Here is a 23,291-nt window from a genome sequence, read left to right on the forward strand (position 1 = left end):
ATAAAAAAAGTTATAAAAAATAGAAGACATTACCGTGTACAAATATACCTATAAAAACATCTAAAAACAGTAATTGAAAACACTGGGGGGTGCCATGATAAGAACCCTCCCATACAACATCCTACATTAAACAATAAATCAAATGCCATGTCTGCATGGGATGGGCAAACCATCACACTCTCCAGGCTTCACGTGTCTGGTTTAAAGGTTTCACTTTTACTACATCATGTTTTTTGTCATCACTTGCTTGATATTTTGATAATCTCTTGAATGTATGCCTTGATTTTATTACTCTGTTGCCCTGCAGACCTGGCATTTGATTTATTGTTTCATGGAGGATGGTGTATAAGAGGGTTCTTATCATACAGCTCCCCCCCCCTCCCCCACTATGTTTAACTACTATCTGTAGATGTTTTTATGGGTTTATTTATACATGGAAATGTCTTCTATTTTGGATAAATAATTTGTATATATTTCTCTGGTGTGCTCACTATACTTGCCATACCACCGTCTCTCTTTCTGGCGGAAATATCAATTACATATAATAAATTGTATTAATAATGAAATTTATAAAGTAATTGTCAGACGATTCACAAAAAAACAACAACAATGAAAAAAGCAAAAATGTTAAATCTATAACAAATGCCACCAACAATAATGTCCAGCTGTTGTTATCCAATATGGCAATAAAGCCATAGGCACCCTATAGAAGCAGGAATTTAATACCAAAAACTGATGTGAAATCAGAAGCTAATAACTTAAATCATTGACAAGTTGACATAGCAATATCTTGAAGTTATAATAGAAACTCATTTTACTTGAATTTCATTATTAGCACCAAAACAGTCAACATGTTATCATCTTATATTTTAGCACTTACATTATTTGACTCATTCAGCACCTCAGATGAGGTTTCTTGAAATATATCCTTTAACTGAGGAAAATTCAAAGGTTGCACAATACCGAAATCCTGTTGTTGCTGGACTGGAGGTAAGTGAGTTTGGTAACTCTGCCCCTGGGATCCTGGAGGAACCATCCTGACCTCCATGTATTTTAAAGTCCCATCTGTGTTCAGGTACAGAGCTGGCTGATACTGATCTGTGCAGGATTTGGAATTATATTCACCCAGAAAGCAGCAACTACTACTGTAATCATATCTGTCTTTCCTCAGACACCTCACCAATAATATCACAAAGGTAACAAGAGAGACTAAGCTGATGGCCACTAGGGAAATTATTAAGTATAGAGTCATATCTGATGGGGGTTTGGAATTTGTCAGGAAGTTCCCAGAGTTTGGTCTTTCCACTATTACCTCGTCTACTATAGCGACAAGTACAGTCACTGTGGTAGATAATGGAGGATTCCCCTGATCACTGATAGAAATAGCAAGTTGTTGTTCCATGTTGTCAGTTTCCTGTAATGCTCTCACAGTTCTCACCTCTCCTGTGTGTTTAGACACTTGAAACCATGAATAATTGATGGGGTCAATGAGAGTAAACACCAACAAGGCATTGTGACCAGAGTCCAGATCCACTGCAGACAGTTTTGTCACCAGATATCCAGCACTTGTAGTCTTTGGGATCCTCTCTTGGACAATGAAGTCTTCAGAGTGCTCAGGATACAGCTAGAGTTGGGGCATTGTCATTTGTGTCCATAATGAAGATAAAGACAGGGACAGTAGAGGATAACTGTGGAGACCCTGAGTCTTCTACCTTTATGGTGATTTGTAGAACCTGGATCTGCTCATAGTCAAAGGAACGCTGAGCATATATATTCCCATCATTAGAATGAATGTAGACAAAGGAGGATACAGAGGAGTCATCAATCTGACTCTCCACTATGGAGTACACCAGATCAGAATTAACCCCCTCATCTAGGTCAGTAGCAGATACTGTACATAGAAGAGTCCCAGGGTTGCTGTTCTCATTTATAAAAGCATTATAAGTAGACTGTGTGAAGACTGGAGCATTATCATTAATATCTGACACACTGAAGGTGACACTTGTTTTACTGTATAGAGGAGGAGACCCTAAATCCGAGGCTGTCAGCTCTATAGTGTATTGGGAGGTTTCCTCTCGATCTAGATTTCCATCTGTCACCAATATATAGCGATTTTTCATGTGCTTGATTTTAAAAGGCACATTTGGTGATACATTCAGTTTTATTTCACCATTATTCCCAGAATCCTCATCTTTCACAATAATAAATCCTAGAATATCCCCAGATGGTGCATTTTCCAGAATACTATTTGTCATTGAAGTAAAAGAAATTTCTGGGTAATTGTCATTCATATCTTCTATTTCCACTTGAACTAAACAGTTTCCCTTTAATTTAGGAAATCCTTTGTCTTCTGCCTTTATAGATAATTCATAAAAGGTTTGCTCTTCATAATCCACAAGTCCAGTTATATAAATCTCCCCAGTTTGCTCATTCACACAAAATATTTCTCTAGCAGATTCAAATATGTGTCCATCAAAAGAAAACTGAATCTCCCCATTTGCTCCAGCATCCTGATCTGTTGCATTTAATGTTAATATTACAGATTTCAATGGCAGATTTTCCCTGATACTGACTTTATAAACCGACTGATTAAAGACGGGAGGATTATCATTAATATCTAATACAACTATTGTTATCCTGCAGGTCCCTGATCTGGCTGGTTCTCCTCCATCAATAGCTGTGAGAATCAGGTCATGTTCTTGTTTTTCTTCTCTATCTAAAACCTTTTCTAGTATCAGCTGGGGGATAAGCGTTCCGTCCTTACGAGTCTTCACAGACAGTGAAAAATAAGGATTTGTATTCAATATATACTGATTGACACCATTCCCACCAACATCTAAATCTTTTGCAACGTCTAAAGCGAATTGTACCCCAGGACTTGCTACCAATTCTGTGATCTCTATAATGCGATCATTAGATGAGAATGTTGGAGAATTATCATTATTATCCAGAATCTCTATTTCAAGACTGAAAAGCTCCACAGGATTCTCAGCCACAACCTCTAACTCCAGTAAACATCTGGGACTAGATCCACACAGGCTCTCCCTATCAATCCTGTCTTTTACAGCCAACCCTCCATTTGCCCGATTTACACTGAAATATTTTTGGTATTTTTCAGATCTCAGATGTATCCTGCGCTGAGAGATCTCTGCACGTTTTATCCCCAGATCCTGAGCTACATTGCCCACCAATGTCCCTGGATCAGACTCCTCAACAATAGAATAGCGAAGCTGCCCAAAGACCCAGCCCAAGCTACACAGGAGAAAGGAGCAGACTACTTGCCATTTCCAGCACTGACAAAAGCCTCTGATGTCCATATCTTAAATGATTGTCTTGATATTCAATATCATGTAGATCCTGTGTAATCCAAGCTACATGAGGCATATGACGTTATCTGTCCATATCCCCAAATATATAATCCATTTGAAAATAATCATCCACAGGGCTTTCATCAGAGCTGCAGCTCTTCTTTGTGTGAGAGAAACGATGGGAGGGTGAATCACTGAGCCAGGGGGAGGAGAGCGCAGAGCTGACAAAAGCCTTTTCCCCTATTAAAGCAAAAAAAATGAATTGGATGACAAGTCTACCCTCTACTGGCCAACAGTGAAAATGCAACAAAGGAAGAAGAACAAAAACAATATACATATTGGATTCCTTCACTGTCGCCTTCTGTTAAATACATCAAGTACAGTAGTACTCCAGTACTGAGCACAGTATACCAAAACCATCAATATAGAGGAAACCTTTACATAAACACGCACCGAGTAATCTTAGGTGCATATTGGGTACATTTTGTAAGCCCTACATTCTATAATTCTGGCTTTTGTGACTATCTGTTTTAGCTTGGTCAAAATTTGTGACTCTTTGTGATATTATACCACTCACTCTAGTTTTTAAAATAAAGCCTGTTGTGACATCTGTAGACATATTTAACACAGATTCCTGAAAAACTGATTTAAAAAATGTGCCACATGAAAATGTACTCCAATGTTTTTAAAGTTAATAAAATATTTTCCTATTTTTAAATTGACAGTTTTTTATTATTATGCTAAAGTATATTTGATGTGTAGTATATATTAGCCTTCAGAACACAATTTTAGTTTCTTTTATTCATCCTCAAGTTATGAAAGTCATAACTTTTTTTTCTGTTGACTTTAAATTTAAGGGAGTTATCCAGAGTAAGCCAGACCTCCCAGAGTGGCTTACCTGGTTCCCACCACTGGGTTCTGTTGCTTCGGGGCTGGCACTTTCTCTCCTTGTCACACTGAAATGAACATCCATTGATGAGGGACATATGACCTCTGCAGCCAATCACAGGCCACAGCGGAGACCTGCTCCCCTTACGTCATGTGGTCAGTGGATAGGACGCAGTGGGAGCAGGTCACAGTTATTGGCTGCATTGTTCACGTGTTCCCCATTAACAAATTTAATTTCAGTGGTGCAGGGAGAGACTGGCCTGGGAGCGAATCTTATTTTTTGTGACCTGTTATTAAACCATTGTTTTTTATCATAGGTAGTATAAATCACTTGATAACTCCCGTGTATGATATGGGGTCAAAGTGCACAGCACTGGTGCCTTGCAGTTCAAATCTGACCAATGACAACAAAACTAATCTAACAAAACTGAAACAATATATACTATGACCCAATTCTCATGAAGCAGACACGGATATAGAAGATGTGATATTTTATCACTGAATTCCAGTCATCAATCAGTAATTATAAAAGATCTAATCACTCACCTTAAAAACAATACAAACAGTTATATAGTTGCATAGAAGAAAATGATTTATAGGGGTTATCCTGGAAAAGATAATGATGACTTCTCCTTAGGAGAAGTCATCATTAACACATCAGCGGGGGTCCAAATCCTGGTACCCATACTGATCAGCTGTTTCAGGGAGCAGCTGTGCTAGAGCTCTGGTGAGTGATGCAGACTCACGACAGTTTTCCAAAGACAGTGCCAACCATACAGTGGCAGTGCTTGGCTTGACTTTAATAGGGCTGAGTTGCAACTAGGCATGTGACCTATTTACAGGGATGTCATTGGCCTAGGAAGAGACTGCGGTGCTCAAGGCCTCTACTAACAGTTGATTGGCGGGGGGTCCGGGTGTCGCACCCCTGCAGATCTGATGCTGATGACCTATCCCGAGGATGTCATTAATATCTTTAAAGAAAATCTTAAAAAGCAACTATTTGTCATAAGGTGAAAAATAATATAACCATAATATATTCAAGACTTTCAATTCTTATTTCCAAAATCCCTACCATAAATGATCTTATAGGTTAAAAGGAACATAATTATAAGGGGTGCAGAAGTACATATATAGAATCCCCTACCTTCACTGCAGGTGAGTTTTCCTATTAATATGGTATGACAAAGCACTCTACACAAGATGTGTAGTGCAGCAGTTCTCATAGTAACAAAATGAGCAGGGCATGAAAGAAATACAATAACATAGGTGCACAACATTAGGCTACTTTCACACTTTAGCATTTTTGCTGGACCCGGTAGGGTTCAGCAAAAACGTTCCGTTACTGATAATACAACTATCTGCATCCGTTATGAACGGATCCGGTTGTATTATCTTTAACGCAGATAGATCCGTCATGATCACCATTGAAAGTCAATGGGGGATGGAACAGTTTTCTATTGTGTCAGATTGTGTCAGAGAAAATGGATCCCTCCCCATTGTCTTGCATTGTGGGTCATGATGGATCCATCTTGCTTCGCATCCCAGGATGAAAAGAGAACAGCAGCATGATGCGGTTTGCTCTCCGATATGAGAATGGAACGGAATGCATTTTGGAGCATTCTGTTCTGTTCAGTTACGTTTTGTCCCCATTGACAATGAATGGAAGTGTTTTTTTCCGGTATTGCGGTATTGACACTCTATGACGGATCTCAATACCGGAAAACATTAACACTAGTGTGAAAGTTGCCTAAATAGTGTAATGCCCTACAATGGTCAAGATAACAAATGGGCATAATAGGTGGGGGCACTGATACAGATTTTCTGTTGGTACCAAAGTGCTTAACCCCTTTAGGACACCCTAAGGACCAGGCAATTTTTTGCAAATCTGACCAGTGTCAATTTAAGTGGTGATAACTTTAAAACGCTTTTACTTAGCCAGGCCATTCGGAGATAGTTTTTTCGTCACATATTGTACTTCATGACACTGGTAAAATGAAGTAAAAAAATTAATTTTTATTTATAAAAAAATACCAAATTTGCAAATAATTTGAAAAAAACTAGCAAATTTCCAAGTTTTCAATTTCTCTACTTCTATAATACATAGTAATACCTCCAAAAATAGTTATTACTTTACATTCCCCATATGTATACTTCATGTTTAGATCATTTTGGGAATGATATTTTAGTTTTTGGGGATGTTACAAGGTTTAGAAGTTTAGAAGCAAATCTCAAAATTTTCAGAAATTTTTAGGGGCCAGTTCAGGTTTGAAGTCACTTTGTGATGGTAACATAATACAAACCACCCAAAAAGTATTCAAAACTGATTTTAAAAACGTCTTTAACAAGAGTTAATGGAAAATTGAGATAGAATTTCGTTTTTGTTGGCAAAATTTCCATTTTAATCCATTTTTTCCAGTAAAAAATCAAGGGTTAACAGCTAAACAAAATGCTATATTTATTGCCCCAATTCTGTAGTTTGCAGAAACACTCCATATGTGGTCATAAACTACTGTAAGGGCAAATGGCAGGGCGAAGAGGGAATGGTGCGCCATATGGTTTTTAGAAGGAAGATTTTGCTGGACTGGTTTATTTACACCATGTCCCATTTGAAGCCCCCCTGATGCAACCCTAAAGTAGAAACTCCATAAAAGTGACCCCATCTAAGAAACTACACCCCTCAAGGTATTTAAAACTGATTTTACAAACTTTGTTCACCCTTTAGGTGTTCCACAAGAATTAATGGAAAATAGAGATACAATTTCAAAATTTCACTTTTTTGGCAGATTTTCCATATTAATAATTTTTTTCCAGTTACAAAGCAAGGATTAACAGCCAAACAAAACTCAATATTTATGGGTCTGATTTCGTAGTTTACAGAAACACCCCATATGTGGCCGTAAACCACTGTAAGGGTACACGGCAGGGCGCAGAAGGAAAGGAATGCCATAAGGTTTTTGGAAGGCAGATTTAGCTGGACTGTTTTTTTGACTGACATGTCCCATTTGAAGCCCCGCTGATGGACACCTAAAGTAGAAACTCCAAAAAAGTGACCCCATTTTAGAAACTACAGGACAGGGTGGCAGTTTTGTTGGTACTAGTTTAGGGTACATATGATTTTTGGATGTTCTATACTACACTTTTTGTGAGGCAAGGTAACAAGAAATAGCTGTTTTGGCTCCAATTTTGTTGTTGTTATTTACAACATTCATCTGACAGGTTAGATCATGTGGTACTTTTATAGAGCAGGTTGCCACGGACGCGGCGATACCTAATATCTATACTTTTTTAATTTATGTAAGTTTTACACAATGATTTCATTTTTGAAATAAAAAAAATCATGTTTTAGTGTTTCCATAGTCTGAGAGCCATAGTTTTTTCAGTTTTTGGGCAATTATCTTGGGTAGGGTATGATTTTTGTGGTATGAGATGACGGTTTGATTGGCACTATTTTGGGGTGCATGTGAACTTTTTGATGGCTTGCTATTACACTTTATGTGATGTAAGGTGACAAAAATGGCTTTTTTACACCTTATTTTTTTTGGCGGTATTCACCTGAGGGGTTAGTTCATGTGATATTTTTATAGAGCAAGTTATTACGGACGCAGCGATACCTAATATGTATACGTTTTTATTTATGTAAGTTTTACACAATAATGTAATTTTTGAAAAAAGAAAAGAAAAATCATGTTTAGTGTCTCTATAGTCTGAGAGCCAGTTTTTTTTTCAGTTTTTGGGTGATTGTCCTAAGGTAGGGTATCATTTTTGTGGAATGAGATGATGGTTAGATTGGCACTTTTTGGGGCGGCATATGACTTTTTGATTGCATGCTATTTGTGATGTAAAGTGACAAAAAAATTGCTTTTTTTTTTCACCGTTAATTTTTTTTTACGGTGTTCACCTCAGGGTTTAGGTCATGTGATATTTTTATAGAGCAGACTACTTACGGATGCGGCAATACCTAATATGTTTTATGTTAACATAAAAAAGCATTTTTGAAACAAAAAATCACCTTTTAGTCTGAGAGCCATAGTTTTTATTATTTTTTGGGCCATTGTCTCATGTAGGGGCTCATTTTTTGCGGGATGAGGTGACGGTCTGATTCATACCATTTAGGCATACATACGACTTTTGTGATCACTTTTATTACCTTTTTTGTGAAGTAAGGTGGGCAAAATTTCAATTTAATTATAGTTTTTATTTTTATTTTTTTATGGCGTTCACCATGCCATAAAAATAGATCAGGTAGTTACGGATGCGGTGATATCAAACATGTGCAGGGAATTTTTTTTTTTTTCATTTTAAATCAGGGGATAAATGTGTTTTTTTTATTTTTACTTTTTTGGTTCTTGAATATCCAGTGGGTCTTATGTCTGTATAATACAGTACAGTATATAGTGTACTGTACTGTTTTTTCACTCTACAAAGTCTGATTAGACTTCTGCCTTTAGCAGAAGTCTGATCAGCACCATGGACAGCCTCTGATCAGCACCATGGACAGCCGGACGCCTGTGAAGGTGTCCGGTTGCCATGGTAACCCTCACTCGCTGCCACAACAGAGCAGTGGGTCATAGGGAGGGAGGGGGGCCCCCTCTCTCTCCAATCAGGGGCCTGAAAAGGCACATCAGCCCCCCGATGGGAGAGGGAGGGAGCTCCCTTCCTGTTAACCTCTTCCATACATCGGTCCCTACGGACCACGGCATGGAAGGGGTTAAATGCCTGAAATCTGCGCCAGCAGTTTCAAGCAGAGTGTCAGCAATGTGCTGACACTCTGCAAACCGCTCGGCCATCCTGAGAGAGGGGGCGGGCGGATGATCGCGCACCTGCCCGCGCCCCCAGCCCCGCCTTGATGATCGCGTGGCCCTCACTGCAGCACCGCCCGCAACCTGCCGGCACATAACACAGAGGGCTGCGGGGGGGGGGGGTGTTAAACATAAAATAAAGGCATTTTAAAGTTTCTGATCAGAAACCTCCCGAAAGCGCTGCAAACCGCAGGTCTTAATTGACCTGCGGTTTGCAGCGATCGCCGATATAGGGGGGTCACAGGACACGTGGTGCCTGCTGATTGATTTCAGCAGGCACCGGGTTCCGATCACCGCCCGCCGAGCGGCGGTGATCGGAAATACATAAGATGTACCGGTACGTTCTGTGTCCTTAAGGACCGGGACATCAGGGCATGTGCTATCCACAAAAAATGTGCGTATGACAAGTTGGGATTATACATTTGTGTGCATGATGCCATAAGAACATATTTTATATAACTTTACATTACATTGCATTACTTCTAATTTTATGTTACCTGTTATCTATTTTCTTACAGAAAAGTGTTCAGTTGCTTAAAATATCATTTTTTTTGTCATAAAAGAGAAAGGAAAATTTGTATTCCTAATAACACCCCCAAGTGGCAGACTCATTTGTCTCTGTTAAGGCAGATCACTCATCAAAAAAAGGGGTGAGTAAACTCTCAGACTTCACCATATTAAGACCCTAATAAGACTCTACTGTAAAAAAACTGTTTGAGAGGTGGAGCACAAACGCCACAGCCATAATCAATATAAGGAAATACAAAAAAACACGTATATACTACTCTCCACAGTAGATAAATGGAGAAGAATGGGAAGCAGAAAAACATTATACACTATTGTTAAATAAAAACAATAAATAATCACACACAGATGAGAGCTATTTACCGTAATTCACAGGTTTCAAAATGAGGAATGAATAATTCAGACACATTTCCCCTGAGTACACCAGATTAATCAGCAAACCACCAAGCAAAGCCTAAGAGCTAAATAATCAAAAGTTCTGCATTAGGAGTAAGAACTAAGAACTGTCTGAAATGTTTTCTAAATGACAGAACCAATAGTGTTCAGCGCAAATATTCGAAAAGCTAATTTTTATTGCGAATATCGGCACTTCGAGAATTCGTGAATATTTAGAATATAGTGCTAAATATTCGTAATGACGAATATACCTATTTTTTTTTTTTTTTCACACAGTACACATCAGGTGATCATCCCTCCCTTCCTCTAGCTTGTGGCCCAATGAGAAGGCTTTGTCACAGCTTAGCAACATCCCTAGCAACTAATAGAAAAGTTTCCTACCCCACGCCGGTATTTCACGCGCATTACGCGAATAATACAGTGCCGATTTTCCCAATCAAGAATATAATCTCGAATTCGCGAATTCAAGAATATATTATGAATATTCTACAAAATATTAGCGAATTATCGCAAATTCGAATATTGCCGCTGCCGCTCATCTCTGAGATCCAACACTTAAAGCAACTGGACTGTAAAATCTGTTAGAAAGGTCCATCAACAATCATATATCAATTTGTAATACTGGTATGCTTCAATATCGCAACAAGACCTAAAGGCATTGCTAAGAAACACACCTTGCTTTGCAAATCAAACTTCTGAACCCTAAGATTTATATATATATATATATATATATATATATAAAGGGTAAGTCATTTTCTATGGCAATTTAATATAACAATATTTTAGATGTAGTAAAATATGTTTAATAGAATAAAATAATTTCACTTCCATTACAGGACTGGCCCTTAGACTGGGTTCACATAATGTATTTCACATCCAATTAATGTATGCAAAAAAGTATACGTTAAATGGATGCCTCAGAATAATGCCATACAGTGGCATCCGTTCATCATAGAGTTCCATTGTAAAAAAAAAAAGGTTTTCCACCAGACTCTGCAAAAAACAAGAATGTGGTGTGCTACATTTCTATATTCTTTTTTTTTTTTTTCTAACGTACATGTCAAATGGAGGCATAAAATGTCATGTGAACCTACCCTTAAGCTAGACAATATTTTATCAATCTGTATTATTATGACTTACATTGCTTGGACCATTCAATGAATCCCCTTCAGATGAGGCTTCCTGATATACATCCTTTAACTGAGGAAAATTGAAAGGCTGCGCAATACTGAAATCTTGTTGCGTGACTGGAGGTAAATGAGTTTGGTAACTCTGCACCTGGGATCCTGGAGGAACCATTCTGACCTCCATGTATTTTAAAGTCCCATCTGTGTTCAGGTACAGAGCTGGCTGATACTCATCGCTGCTGGCTTTGGATTGGGATCCACCAAGAAAACTGCAGCCACTGCTATAATTATAAGTGTCCTTCCTCAGACATCTCACCAATAATATCATGAAGGTAACAAGTGAGACTAAGCTGATGGCCACTAGGGAAATGATTAAATATAGTGTCATATCTGATGGGGGTTTGGAATTTGTCAAGAACTCCCCAGATTTTGGTCTTTCCACTATAACATCATCTGCTATAGTGACAAGCACAGTCACTATGGTAGATAATGGAGGACTCCCCTGATCACTGATAGAAATTACAAGTTGTTGCTCCATATTCTCGATATCCTGTAATCCTCTCACACTTCTCACCTCTCCTGTGTGTTTAGACACTTGAAACCATGAATAATTGATGGGGTCAATGAGCGTAAACACCAACCAGGCATTGTGACCAGAGTCCAGATCCACTGCAGACAGTTTTGTTACCAGAAATCCAGCACTTGTAGACTTTGGGATTCTTTCTTGTACAATGAGGTCTTCAGAGTGCTCTGGATACAGTAGAGCTGGAGGATTGTCATTTGTATCCAGAATAAAGATAAAAACAGGAACAGTGGAAGATAACTGTGGAGATCCGGAGTCTTCTACCTTTATGGTGATTTGTAAAACCTGGATCTGCTCATAATCAAAGGAACGCTGAGCATATATATTCCCATCAGTAGAATGAATGTAGACAAAGGAGGATACAGTTGAACCATCAATCTGATTCTCCACTATGGAGTACACCAGATCAGAGTTCACCCCCTCATCTAGGTCAGTAGCAGATACTGTACATAGAAGAATCCCAGGGTCACTGTTCTCATTAATGAAAACATTATAAGTAGACTGTGTGAAGACTGGAGCATTATCATTAATATCTGACACACTGAGGGTGACGCTTGTTCTACTGTATAGAGGAGGAGACCCTAAATCAGAGGCTGTCAGCTCTATAGTGTATTGGGAGGTTTCCTCTCTATCCAGATTCCCATCTGTCACCAAAGCATAACGGTTCTGATACGATCTTATCTTAAAAGGCACATTTTGTGATAAGTCTAGTTTTATTTCTCCATTTTTTCCAGAATCCTTGTCCTCTACATTAATAAATCCTACAATATTCCCAGATTGTGCATTTTCAGGAATATCATTAGACACTGAGGTAAATGCAATTTTGGGGGAGTTGTCATTCACATCTTCTATTTCCACATGAACAATGCCATTTCCCTGTAATTTGGGAAATCCTTTGTCAATGGCCTTTATAGATAATTCGTAAACATTCTGATTTTCAAAATCCACAAGTCCATTAATGCAAATCTCCCCATTTTGTTCATTTAGAAAAAATATTTTTCTTGCAGATTCAGATGTGTGATCACCAAAAGAAAACTGAATCTCCCCATTTGCTCCATCGTCTTGATCAGTTGCATTCAATGTTAATATTACAGTTTTCAATGGCAGATTTTCCCTGATACTGACTTTATAAACCAACTGATTAAAGACTGGAGGATTATCATTAATATCTAATACAACTACTGTTATCCTGCAGGTCCCTGACCTGGCTGGTTCTCCTCCATCAATAGCTGTGAGAACAAGGTCATGTTCTTGTTTTTCTTCTCTATCTAAAACCTTTTCTAGTATGAGCTGAGGGATGAGCGTTCCGTCCTTACGAGTCTTCACAGACAGTGAGAAATAAGGATTTGTATTCAATATATACTGACTGACACCATTCACACCAACATCTAAATCCTTAGCAATTTCTAAGGCAAACCAATCTCCAGGAATAGTAAACACTTCTGTAATGTCTATTACATGATGACTGGATGAGAATGTGGGAGAATTATCATTAATGTCCAGAATCTCTATTTCCAGACTGTGCAGCTCCACAGGATTCTCAGCCACAACCTCTACCTGCAGTAAACAGCGGGGACTGGATCCACACAGGCTCTCCCTATCAATCCTGTCCTTCACAGCCAACCCTCCATTTGCCTGATTTACACTGAAATATTTTTGGTATTTTTCAGAACGCAGATCTATCCTGCGCTGAGAGATCTCTGCACGTTTTATCCCCAGATCCTGAGCTACATTCCCCACCAATGTCCCTGGATCAGACTCCTCAACAATAGAATAACGTAGCTGCCCAGAGACCCAGCCCCAGCTACACAGGAGAAAGGAGCAGACTACTTGCCGTTTCCAGCACTGACAAAAGCCTTTGATGTCCATATCTTAAATGATTGTCTTGTTATATGATGTCATGTAGATCCTGTGTAATCCAAGCTGCCTGAGGGATATTAATTTATATCTCCATATTCTTAAAAAGATAATCCATTTGAAAAAAATAATCATCCACAGTGCTCTCCTCAGAGCAGCAGCTCTTCTTTGTGTGAGAAGAAAGATGGGAGGGTGAATCACTGAGCCAGGGGGAGGAGAGCGCAGGGTTGATATGAGCATGTTCTTTAGCTAAAATAATGGACTGTAGGAGACTGCCCTCTTCTGGGCAACAGTGAGAATGCAGCAAGTAAGTAGAAGAGGAGTACAGAATTATTTGGAAAATAGATTTGCCTAATAGCAATGTAATAACCATATACAATGATGTACAGATTTTTCACAATTTTTTTTTATTATTTGCTAGTATCTACTTATTGATAGTGTAAGTTTGGTCACTATTCCACAGTATATTATCTTCTAATCATTGTGAATTATTTTTGTTATATATATTGCAGGCTAGAATGCGACTGAAATTCAGCCCTGGCATTTTAAAACATGACAGGTCCACTTATGTGGTGAATGGGAAATTTCCCTTGCCCTCAGTGCTAATGGTATATTTGAATCGACATTACAATTACCACAACTAAATATAAAGAACACAGCACTCAGCACTACACACCTACATCCGGTGCCTCTACATCATTCTCTTACATCAAGTCTCCAGTGATGTAGGTGTTCTCTTTACTCATCTTCTCCATTGGGAGGATCTGATCATAATGACAACATCTTTTAACCACCTCTCATCTCTGCTGAAATTCTCATATAGACATCTCATGTTCCTTACTTTTCCATCATCCTCCCCCTCCTGGTGCACCAACAGTGTTACCTCCAATACTGTGCCTGCTGTGCTCCTCAATGCCCACCTAATACTACATTAAGAAATGACAGATAGTCCTCGACATACTAATAGTGCTCTCAAAAGTTCAACCAATAGTAATCCTCTAAAAGAGTGTCCTCATTGCCAATAGTGCCCCCTACAGTGATAATGCTCTCTGAGATTCCACCTTTTAGTAGCAGTTCCCTTTTTATTATTGTGCTCAATAATAATAATAGTGTCTAGTTGCAAACACCTGAGACCAGACTTGGGCAGTCGAGATGATGACATCACTTAGCAACTGCCAGCACTGCTTCACAGGCCTCAGACCTGACTGCCTGTGGACTATGAAAGGGAACGATGGGGCTGGGAACTATCACACCACCTGCATGGCTGATATGTCCTCTAGTAGGTTTCAGTCCTAGTAGCCTATGGCCTATTAGAGAGAATGTTGGGGAGCCTTTGGATTCTGTGACACACTGCACGAAGTATTCAACTATATCGCCGTCTTGAGGATTGTGATACAGTTAATCTGCTGAGGAAATGACATTTGTTGTGGCACACCCTGGCAATGGTCCATCTGGCATTTGTCAGAATTGCTAGATGGGCTATCCGGCCTTAACCCCTTAAGTCCCTCCGCCATATATGTACAGCGGAAGTCCAGTCCCCAAACATGGTGTGCAGCGGGTGCCAATGCCTCCAGGTTTCTGCTATTTTAAATAGCAGAGACCCGCGGAACATGTATGTGATCAGCCATAAGGCTGCTCGCACACATTTTCCCCTTCAGATGCCGTGGTCAAATGTGACCACGCTATTTTTGCGGGCCCGGAAGCGGAAGTAGCGCACTTCCGCTCCGGTAACAGCATTCCCCGACTGAGATCGGGGAACCTGTTATATCTCTGAAATAGCCCAAAGCCTCAAGCAGGCTTCAGAGCTTATTTCAGGACTATACCAATACAGGCCACTAGGTGGCAGCATTGTATTGGTATAGTGCAAATTAAATCTTCAATGATGGCTATTTAGCCATCAATAAACACAATGGGCAGTCTAATGATTGCCAGTTATTGTCACCCAAGGTGACTTAAAAAAAGCAAAAAAAACTTTCCTTAAAATAAAAATACTTAAGCAATAAAAAATAAATATTATGGGCATTGCCGCGTGCAAAATGCCCATACAATTAAAATATAACAATATTAATGGAATATGGCAAATGGCGTAACGGGGGGAAAAAAATTAAAACAGCCAATTTGTCATTTTTTTGTCACTTTAACTACCCAATAATTTCTTTTTATAAAAAGTGATCAAAAAGTCGCACACACTTCAATTCTGTATCACTAAAAAGAACAGATCATCCCACAAAAAATGAGCCCTCACACAGCCCCGTACACATCACTACAGAAAAGTTATAGGGGTCAGAATATGGTTATAAATTGTTTTTTTTTCCCTCAAAGGTATTAAAACACAAGAAAAATTATATGTGTGGTATCATTGTAACCGTGCTGACCTAGAGAATGAAGATAACAGGTCAATTTTACCGCATAGTGTAGTGTAAAAATCCAATTCTACCCTATTTGGATTTTTTGTTCCGCTTCCTACTACATGGTATGCAACTGTAAATGGTGCTATTAAAAATTACAACTTGTCCCGCAAAAAATAAGCCCTCATAAGGCTATGTGAACAGAAAAATAAAAAAGTTTGGACTATGGGAAGGCGGAGAATGAAAAATGAAAACGCAAAAATGGGAAATCTCAGGGTCCTTTAATTGTAGTGGGTATATATTATATAATATACTATAATACAATAATATATACATTTGTACTAACACTGTTTACTATAGGATGTTCAAATAATGATAAGGTTTATTATGGAGCCACATCATTGCATTGCTATTACCAGTGTTTCATGCTTTGCTTGTCCCATATCCTCCATAAGACTATGTTCGCTTAAAATCTTTAGTCCTATGTAGTATGCACCAAATTAATTCTTAGGACTACTCCATTCATCCTACAGAAACTAAGAGAGTGTATTTTTGAGGTCATGATAAAAATGGCAAAAATTCTAGCACTATTGCCAATGGATAAATATATCTTCCTTTATTTATCCAAAACCGTAAAAGAAAAGTTCAACAGGAAACATAGGAAGCACAGTTTATGCCTTTCTACATAACATGTCAGTCACATAAGCTGTATCACATGACTACATTACATGACAGTCCTCATCTTCACTCCAAACAGCGTTTATAGATTGCAGCAGAGACATAGTCATAAATGGCACGTGACCACTGCAGCCAATCACTGGCATGAGCATTATATGCCACAAGACTTCTAATTGGCCAACGGTCACAAACCTTATACAATAACATCACTATTACCCTATTAAAGGGGTTGGCCATTTTCTTGCTACTGTTGACCAATGTGGCAGATGACTGTATAGCATAATTTAATATAGCTTTCGTTTGTACTGTGCTATATTCCATAAGCCATAGAGGTCACATAGAGGTCCTGTCCACAATATGTCTGCTGATAGAGAATCATCCGACCCGACACATCATTTAGCCTACTCCATTCTCTACCACTGCACCTGCACTAAAGAACAATACAAGTGCAGATGGCAGTTACAGTGTATTTGAACGGAGGAGACATATTGATGTTTATGGTCACATGATCCTTTATCAGCAGTCATCTTATGAACAGGGCCTTCAATTGGACAGCACAAAAGATTTGGTCATGGGGCACGCCTTATAAAATATAAAAAAGGCTTAGAATATCAACAAAATACTATGTTAGTAAATGCCATATAGTTAGCATACATACACATTCATCAACAGTAGCCAGAAAGTGTCCTCCTGTCTGGGAATACGAAACACAAAAAGTCACAGATGTTGCAGAATGTTTGTTCCATATTTGATTTTTGTTTTTTTCTAAAAATGTTTAAAAAAAGCACTTTAAATGGCCAGATGAGCAGTTACCTTCTAGTGTGCCAAACTCCACCTGCTACACATATTACTAACAGGCCCAGATTTCTATGTGATGGTATATAGTCATATACATAACACTATAAAACTCCATGATTCTTGCTTCACATATATTTCAGAGCACAGACAAACTAAACACTTCAATTTAAGGAGTCTTCCTGTACCTCAAATATTATCTCAAATCTATGCAATATGTAGTGTGGGAAATCCCAAGAGAGGAGTGATCTACTTTTATTGTCTAATTAAGGAGTGTTATATTCTTAAAGGTAGTCTGTCACAGCAAATTCACAAATTAAAGTGTTCCTGAGGCCCTGCAGTTGACATATCCCAAATATAACAATATTAACATATTATTATGTATTTTTTGTACTCTAAGCCCCTATGAAATGTCTTTTCCCTCTTTAGCCAGTTACTTAAAAAGAGTCCAAAGGGTGGTTTCATTGCTAATGTCGTCCAAGAATTCCAAACTGAATGGAGACGGAGCACTGAATCAACCCCCGCTCCTCATTCTGGTTCCGACTCAGCTCACGGCACTGCCTATACGAGAATTTAATGATGAAATCTTATGCAGGCAATAAAGTGAGCTGAGCTATGTTGAGCTATGCGCCTGTATGGAAGTTCGACAATCTTGTAAGTATCCTCAACCCTGAATCATTATTATTGGTCTATGTCTTATGCTAAAGAAGAATGTGCAATTATCAAGTTTTTCAAGTTTTATTTCTTAGTATAGTGTTACATAATACACTTAAGACTGTAATAGCTATATATAATACATAACCCATTTCTCTTGAAACAGGCAATCTCTGCCATATGGTATATTTTTTACTGCATTACAATAATCAACCATAAATGTACCAAAAGTACATTTTTGTCATATATTATGTGCATATAAGTCATAATTCTTACTGTAAATACCTCAAAAATGAACCTGATACTTTTATTAAAGGGGTAAAAGAGTGAATACCCCCCTACAGTGCCCGGACTCGCCATATTGACCAGGTAAGTATTGTCAATACTGTGGGTTTTGGCATTGTAGGGGGAGTTATTCACTTTTGGATAACCCCTTCAATGATAAATGCATAAGGATATGATAAGGTTTTGCTATTATAGCTCAATAGAAAATCATCTTGATACTTGTTAATAACTTACATAGTAGCAAATGTTATAAGAAGACACAAACATCCATTATATATATTCCACTGTATATTAATATAATTGTCATGAAAATAGTTTTCAATATTGAAACAGTAAATAATGTTACAGGAGAGAGAAAGAAAGAGATATAGAGAGAGAAAGATTGATACTCTGGGTTTTTGGTCAATATATACATGCTGTCCTGGGGGGTTCTCTTTCTCAAAGGAGAGAGATTAGTATGTGAAGCATGTGTGCAGAGTATTGTAGATGAAGCAATGTTTCTCTGGGTTTCAGGGAAATATATTCAAATTAGCTTTCCTAAGCCTATCTGATGCCAGCAGGAATAAGATATTCTAATCTTCATATATTTTTCCATAAAACCCAGGGGAGTGTTGAATGGCTTAGAGTACTCCTCAGCAAATTTCTGGTGTAATAGGTGGCAGTTTTCTGGTGCAAATTTTTTTTGTTTGTTTTTAAAAAAAACAGGCACTTATGACAAAATGTGTGATTTTCCTATGCTCAAAAACTGGTGTAGAAACATGAAAAATATCCCCCAAAATGTCTAAAAATAACCATCATAATAATGTACTGTTATCATCCAATTTGGCAGTTAGACCATTAAGCCCCCTTAAGAAGGGGAGCAACCCAATCTGTGTACCCCAAAAGAATTGCATCTGCCAGAGAATAATAATTTTAACGAATCAAAAGTTATATTTCAAAGCAGTGATAAAATTCGAAAATATAAATTTCATAGATTCTCTTTAATTTAATTTTGGCACCAAAGCTAGTCAACGTGTTATCATACTATAATTTACTGACTTACATTGTTTGGATCATTCAGTGAATCCCCATCACATAAGGCTTCTTGATACATATCCTTTACCTGGGGAAAATGTATAGGCTGCACAATACTGAAATCTTGTTGCTCAGAGGCTGGGGGTAAATGAGTTTGGTAACTCTGCCCCTGGGATCCTGGAGGAACCATCCTGACCTCCATGTATTTTAAGGTCCCATCTGTGTTCAGGTACAGAGCTGGCTGATACTGATCTATGTAGAGTTTGGATTGGGATCCACCAAGGAAACAGCAACTACTGTTAGAATCATAATTTTCCTTCCTCAGACATCTCACCAATAATATCATGAAAGTAACAAGTGAGACTAAACTGATGGCCACTAAGGAAATGATTAAATACAGAGTCATATCTGATGGGGGTTTAGAATTTGTCAGGAAGTCTCCAGATTTTGGTGTTTCCACTATAACCTCATCTGCTATAGCGACAAGTACAGTCACTGTGGTGGATAATGGGGGATTTCCCTGATCACTGATGGAAATGACAAGTTGTTGTTCCATGTTCTCAGTTTCCTGTAATCCTCTAAGAGTTCTCACCTCTCCTGTGTGTTTAGACACTAGAAACCATGAATAATTGATGGGGTCAATAAGATTAAACACCAACCAGGCATTGTGACCAGAGTCCAGATCCACTGCAGACAGTTTTGTCACCAGATATCCAGCACTTGTAGACTTTGGGATCCTCTCTTGTACAATAAGATCTTCAGAGTGCTCTGGATACAGCAGAGCTGGGGCATTGTCATTTGCATCCAAAATAAAGACAAAGACGGGAACAGTGGAAGATAATTGTGGAGATCCGGAGTCTTCTACCTTTATGGTGATTTGTAAAACCTGAATCTTCTCATAGTCAAAGGAACGCTGAGCATATATATTCCCATCACTAGAATGAATGTAGACAAAGGAGGATACAGAGGAGCCATCAATCTGATTCTCCACTATGGAGTACACCAGATCAGAATTAACCCCCTCATCTAGGTCAGTAGCAGATACTGTACATAGAAGAATCCCAGGGTCACTGTTCTCCTTAATGAAAGCATTATAGGTGGATTGTGTGAAGACTGGAGCATTATCATTAATATCTGACACATTGAGGGTGACACTTGTTTTACTATATAGAGGAGGAGACCCTAAATCAGAGGCTGTCAGCTCTATAATGTATTGGGAGGTTTCCTCTCTGTCCAGATTCCCATCTGTCACCAAAGCATAATAATTCTGATTGGATTTTATCTTAAAAGGCACATTTGGTGATAACTTCAAATGTATTTCTCCATTTTTTCCAGCATCCTTGTCTTTTACATTAACATATCCCACAATATACTCAGTTGGCACATTTTCTGGAATATCAAAAGTTGCTAAAGTAAATGTAATTTTAGGGGGATTATCATTCACATCTTCTATTTCCACATGAACCATGCAGTTCCCTTCTAGTTTGGGAAGTCCTTTGTCTACAACCTTTATAGATAATTCATAAAAGCTTTGATCTTCAAAATCCAAAATTCCATTTATATAAATCTCTCCAGTTTGCTCATTTAGGGAAATTTTTTCTCTAGCAGATTCAGATGTGTGGTCATCAAAAGAAAACTGAATCTCCCCATTTGCTCCATCATCCTGATCTGTGGCATTTAATGTTAATATGACAGATTTCAATGGCAGATTTTCCCTGATACTGACTTTATAAATCGACTGATTAAAGACTGGAGGATTATCATTAATATCTAATACAACTACTGTTATCCTGCAGGTCCCTGACCTGGCTGGTTCTCCTCCATCAATAGCTGTGAGAACAAGGTCATGTTCTTGTTTTTCTTCTCTATCTAAAACCTTTTCTAGTATGAGCTGAGGGATGAGTGTTCCGTCCTTACGACTCTTCACAGACAGTGAGAAATAAGGATTTGTATTCAATGTATACTGACTGACACTATTTACACCGACATCTAAATCTTTTGCAATTTCTAAGGCAAATCGAGCACCAGGACTAGTAAACACTTCTGTAATATCTATAATGCGATCGTTAGATGAAAATGTGGGAGAATTATCATTAATATCCAGAATCTCTATTTCCAGACTGAAAAGCTCCACAGGATTCTCAGCCACAACCTCTAACTTCAGTAAACAGCTGGGACTAGATCCACACAGGCTCTCCCTATCAATCCTGTCCTTCACAGCCAACCCTCCATTTGCCTGATTTACACTGAAATATTTTTGGTATTTTTCAGATCTCAGATGTATCCTGCGCTGAGAGATCTCTGCACGTTGTATCCTCAGATCCTGAGCTAGATTTCCCACCAATGTCCCTGGATCAGACTCCTCAACAACAGAATAACGAAGCTGCCCAGAGACCCAGCCCAAGCTACACAGGAGAAAGGAGCAGACTACTTGCCATTTCCAGCACTGACAAAAGCCTCTGATGTCCATATCTTAAATTATTGTCTTGTTATTTGATGTCACGTTGATCCTGTACAATCCAAGCTGCATAAGGGATATGACTTTATAGTTCCACCCAGGAAAAAAAATATTAAATCCAAGAAAAAATAACATCCATACAGCTCTCATCGGAGAAGCATCCCTTCTTTGTGTGAGAAGAAAGATGGGAGGGTGAATCACTGAGCCAGGGGGAGGAGAGCGCAGGACTGACATGAGCAGATTCTCTAGTGTTGCTAAAATAATCGAATGGATGACAAGACTACCCTCTACTGGCCAACAGTGAGAATGCAGCAAATTAGCAGAACCGAAAAGAACTGAAATATTAAAGGATTCCACTTCATCTATGAGCTTTATGGATTTATGTACTTATTTCCATAGTATAAAGCTTGTGATACAAATTTGATCTGAATTAAATCTAGAAATTTAGAAGAAATTGTTCTCACTCACACACCCACACACATAGCTTTTGAACCCAGAGAAACATGTTTTTAGTTTAAATTTATTGTATTTATACTGCTATTTAAACTATAGGAACAAAATATTATGCAATATTGACATATGAATAGGTTTGCTTCTTCAGTCTCAATAAATGTGTCACCGGGACCTTGCATGGCCACAGTATAAGTCAGTCTTTGGTGACAACTTCCTGTGTGATAAAAGGTTTAGAATGTTCCACACAGCAAGGGGTAGGGGAGGAGGACGTTAAAAAACTCAGATCACAGTTACTGTTAATGGTCAGACAGGCTCCAATCACATATCTATGACCACCAATCAGCCTGTATACTTATGGCGTTGGATTATTACCTTGTCCTCAAAGCAGGCAGACACCTATGCTATTAACAAGCAGCCATTCTATACATGTACTATTAGGATGGCATTACATTAATAGTCTAGCAGCACCATGGGGTACTAGTGGTCAGTATAACACTGGCATCAATTGTAGCTGCTTATATGATGCTCTACTTTGGCATCAGTGGAAAACAGGGAGAAATCGTAAACTCAATGTGGTGTTTGATCAAAATCAGACAGGAAGCTGACCTACAGGGGATAAAGCTCAATATTCCTAAAAGAAGCACACATCTTGTTAGTTAAGAAAAAATGTATTTCCTCTTGAATAAAAAATATTTTAAAAAATATAAAAAAAATCCATGAATTAACATAATAAGCCTTCCTTGTGTCACAGTATGCCCAGGGTTTCCATGCCGCATTACTGATGAGTAGTTACTATAAAATATCTGTATAGAAAATATGTGCTGCATTTCGTAGTATACAAAAAGATTTTAACCTTATGAAATAATTATATATATATATATACAGACGTGGACAAAATTGTTGGTACCCTTTGGTCAATGAAAGAAAAAGTCACAATGGTCACAGAAATAACTTTAATCTGACAAAAGTAATAATAAATTAAAATTCTATAAATGTTAACCAATGAAAGTCAGACATTGTTTTTCAACCATGCTTCAACAGAATTATGTAAAAAAATAAACTCATGAAACAGGCATGGACAAAAATGATGGTACCCCTAACTTAATATTTTGTTGCGCAACCT

The 23,291-nt window shown here is 38.3% G+C and overlaps 3 protein-coding genes and 1 pseudogene across 10 annotated transcripts in view; all 4 read right to left on the reverse strand.

Moving 5' to 3' along the window:
• The window catches only part of LOC122928291 (protocadherin gamma-C5-like), a 237,847-nt gene extending 234,415 nt beyond the window's left edge, over window positions 1-3,432 (reverse strand). Inside the window, 3 exon segments of the mRNA XM_044280996.1 lie at window positions 881-1,064; window positions 1,067-1,624; window positions 1,626-3,432. Coding sequence (XP_044136931.1) covers window positions 903-1,064; window positions 1,067-1,624; window positions 1,626-3,317 — 2,412 coding nt within the window. The 5' untranslated portion in view covers window positions 3,318-3,432 and the 3' untranslated portion in view covers window positions 881-902.
• The window catches only part of LOC122928287 (protocadherin gamma-C5-like), a 369,082-nt gene that overhangs the window by 245,424 nt on the left and 100,367 nt on the right, over window positions 1-23,291 (reverse strand). For 2 of the 8 annotated variants that reach the window (XM_044280983.1, XM_044280975.1), the window contains exon 1: window positions 19,286-21,870. The exons of the other annotated variants lie outside the window; for them this stretch is intronic. In XM_044280983.1, coding sequence (XP_044136918.1) covers window positions 19,286-21,727 — 2,442 coding nt within the window. In that variant the 5' untranslated portion in view covers window positions 21,728-21,870. Of the gene's footprint in view, window positions 1-19,285; window positions 21,871-23,291 lie in introns of those variants that run through there. 8 annotated transcript variants of the gene reach the window in all.
• The window catches only part of LOC122926009, a 401,881-nt pseudogene that overhangs the window by 234,430 nt on the left and 144,160 nt on the right, over window positions 1-23,291 (reverse strand).
• On the reverse strand, window positions 11,033-13,573 carry LOC122928833 (protocadherin gamma-C5-like). The gene has a single exon (XM_044282098.1). It carries the CDS (start codon window positions 13,493-13,495, stop codon window positions 11,033-11,035), a length of 2,463 nt encoding a protein of 820 aa, XP_044138033.1. The 5' UTR covers window positions 13,496-13,573.

Source organism: Bufo gargarizans, chromosome 2, assembly GCF_014858855.1.
Source record: "Bufo gargarizans isolate SCDJY-AF-19 chromosome 2, ASM1485885v1, whole genome shotgun sequence".
In the NCBI taxonomy this organism is placed as follows: domain Eukaryota; kingdom Metazoa; phylum Chordata; class Amphibia; order Anura; family Bufonidae; genus Bufo; species Bufo gargarizans.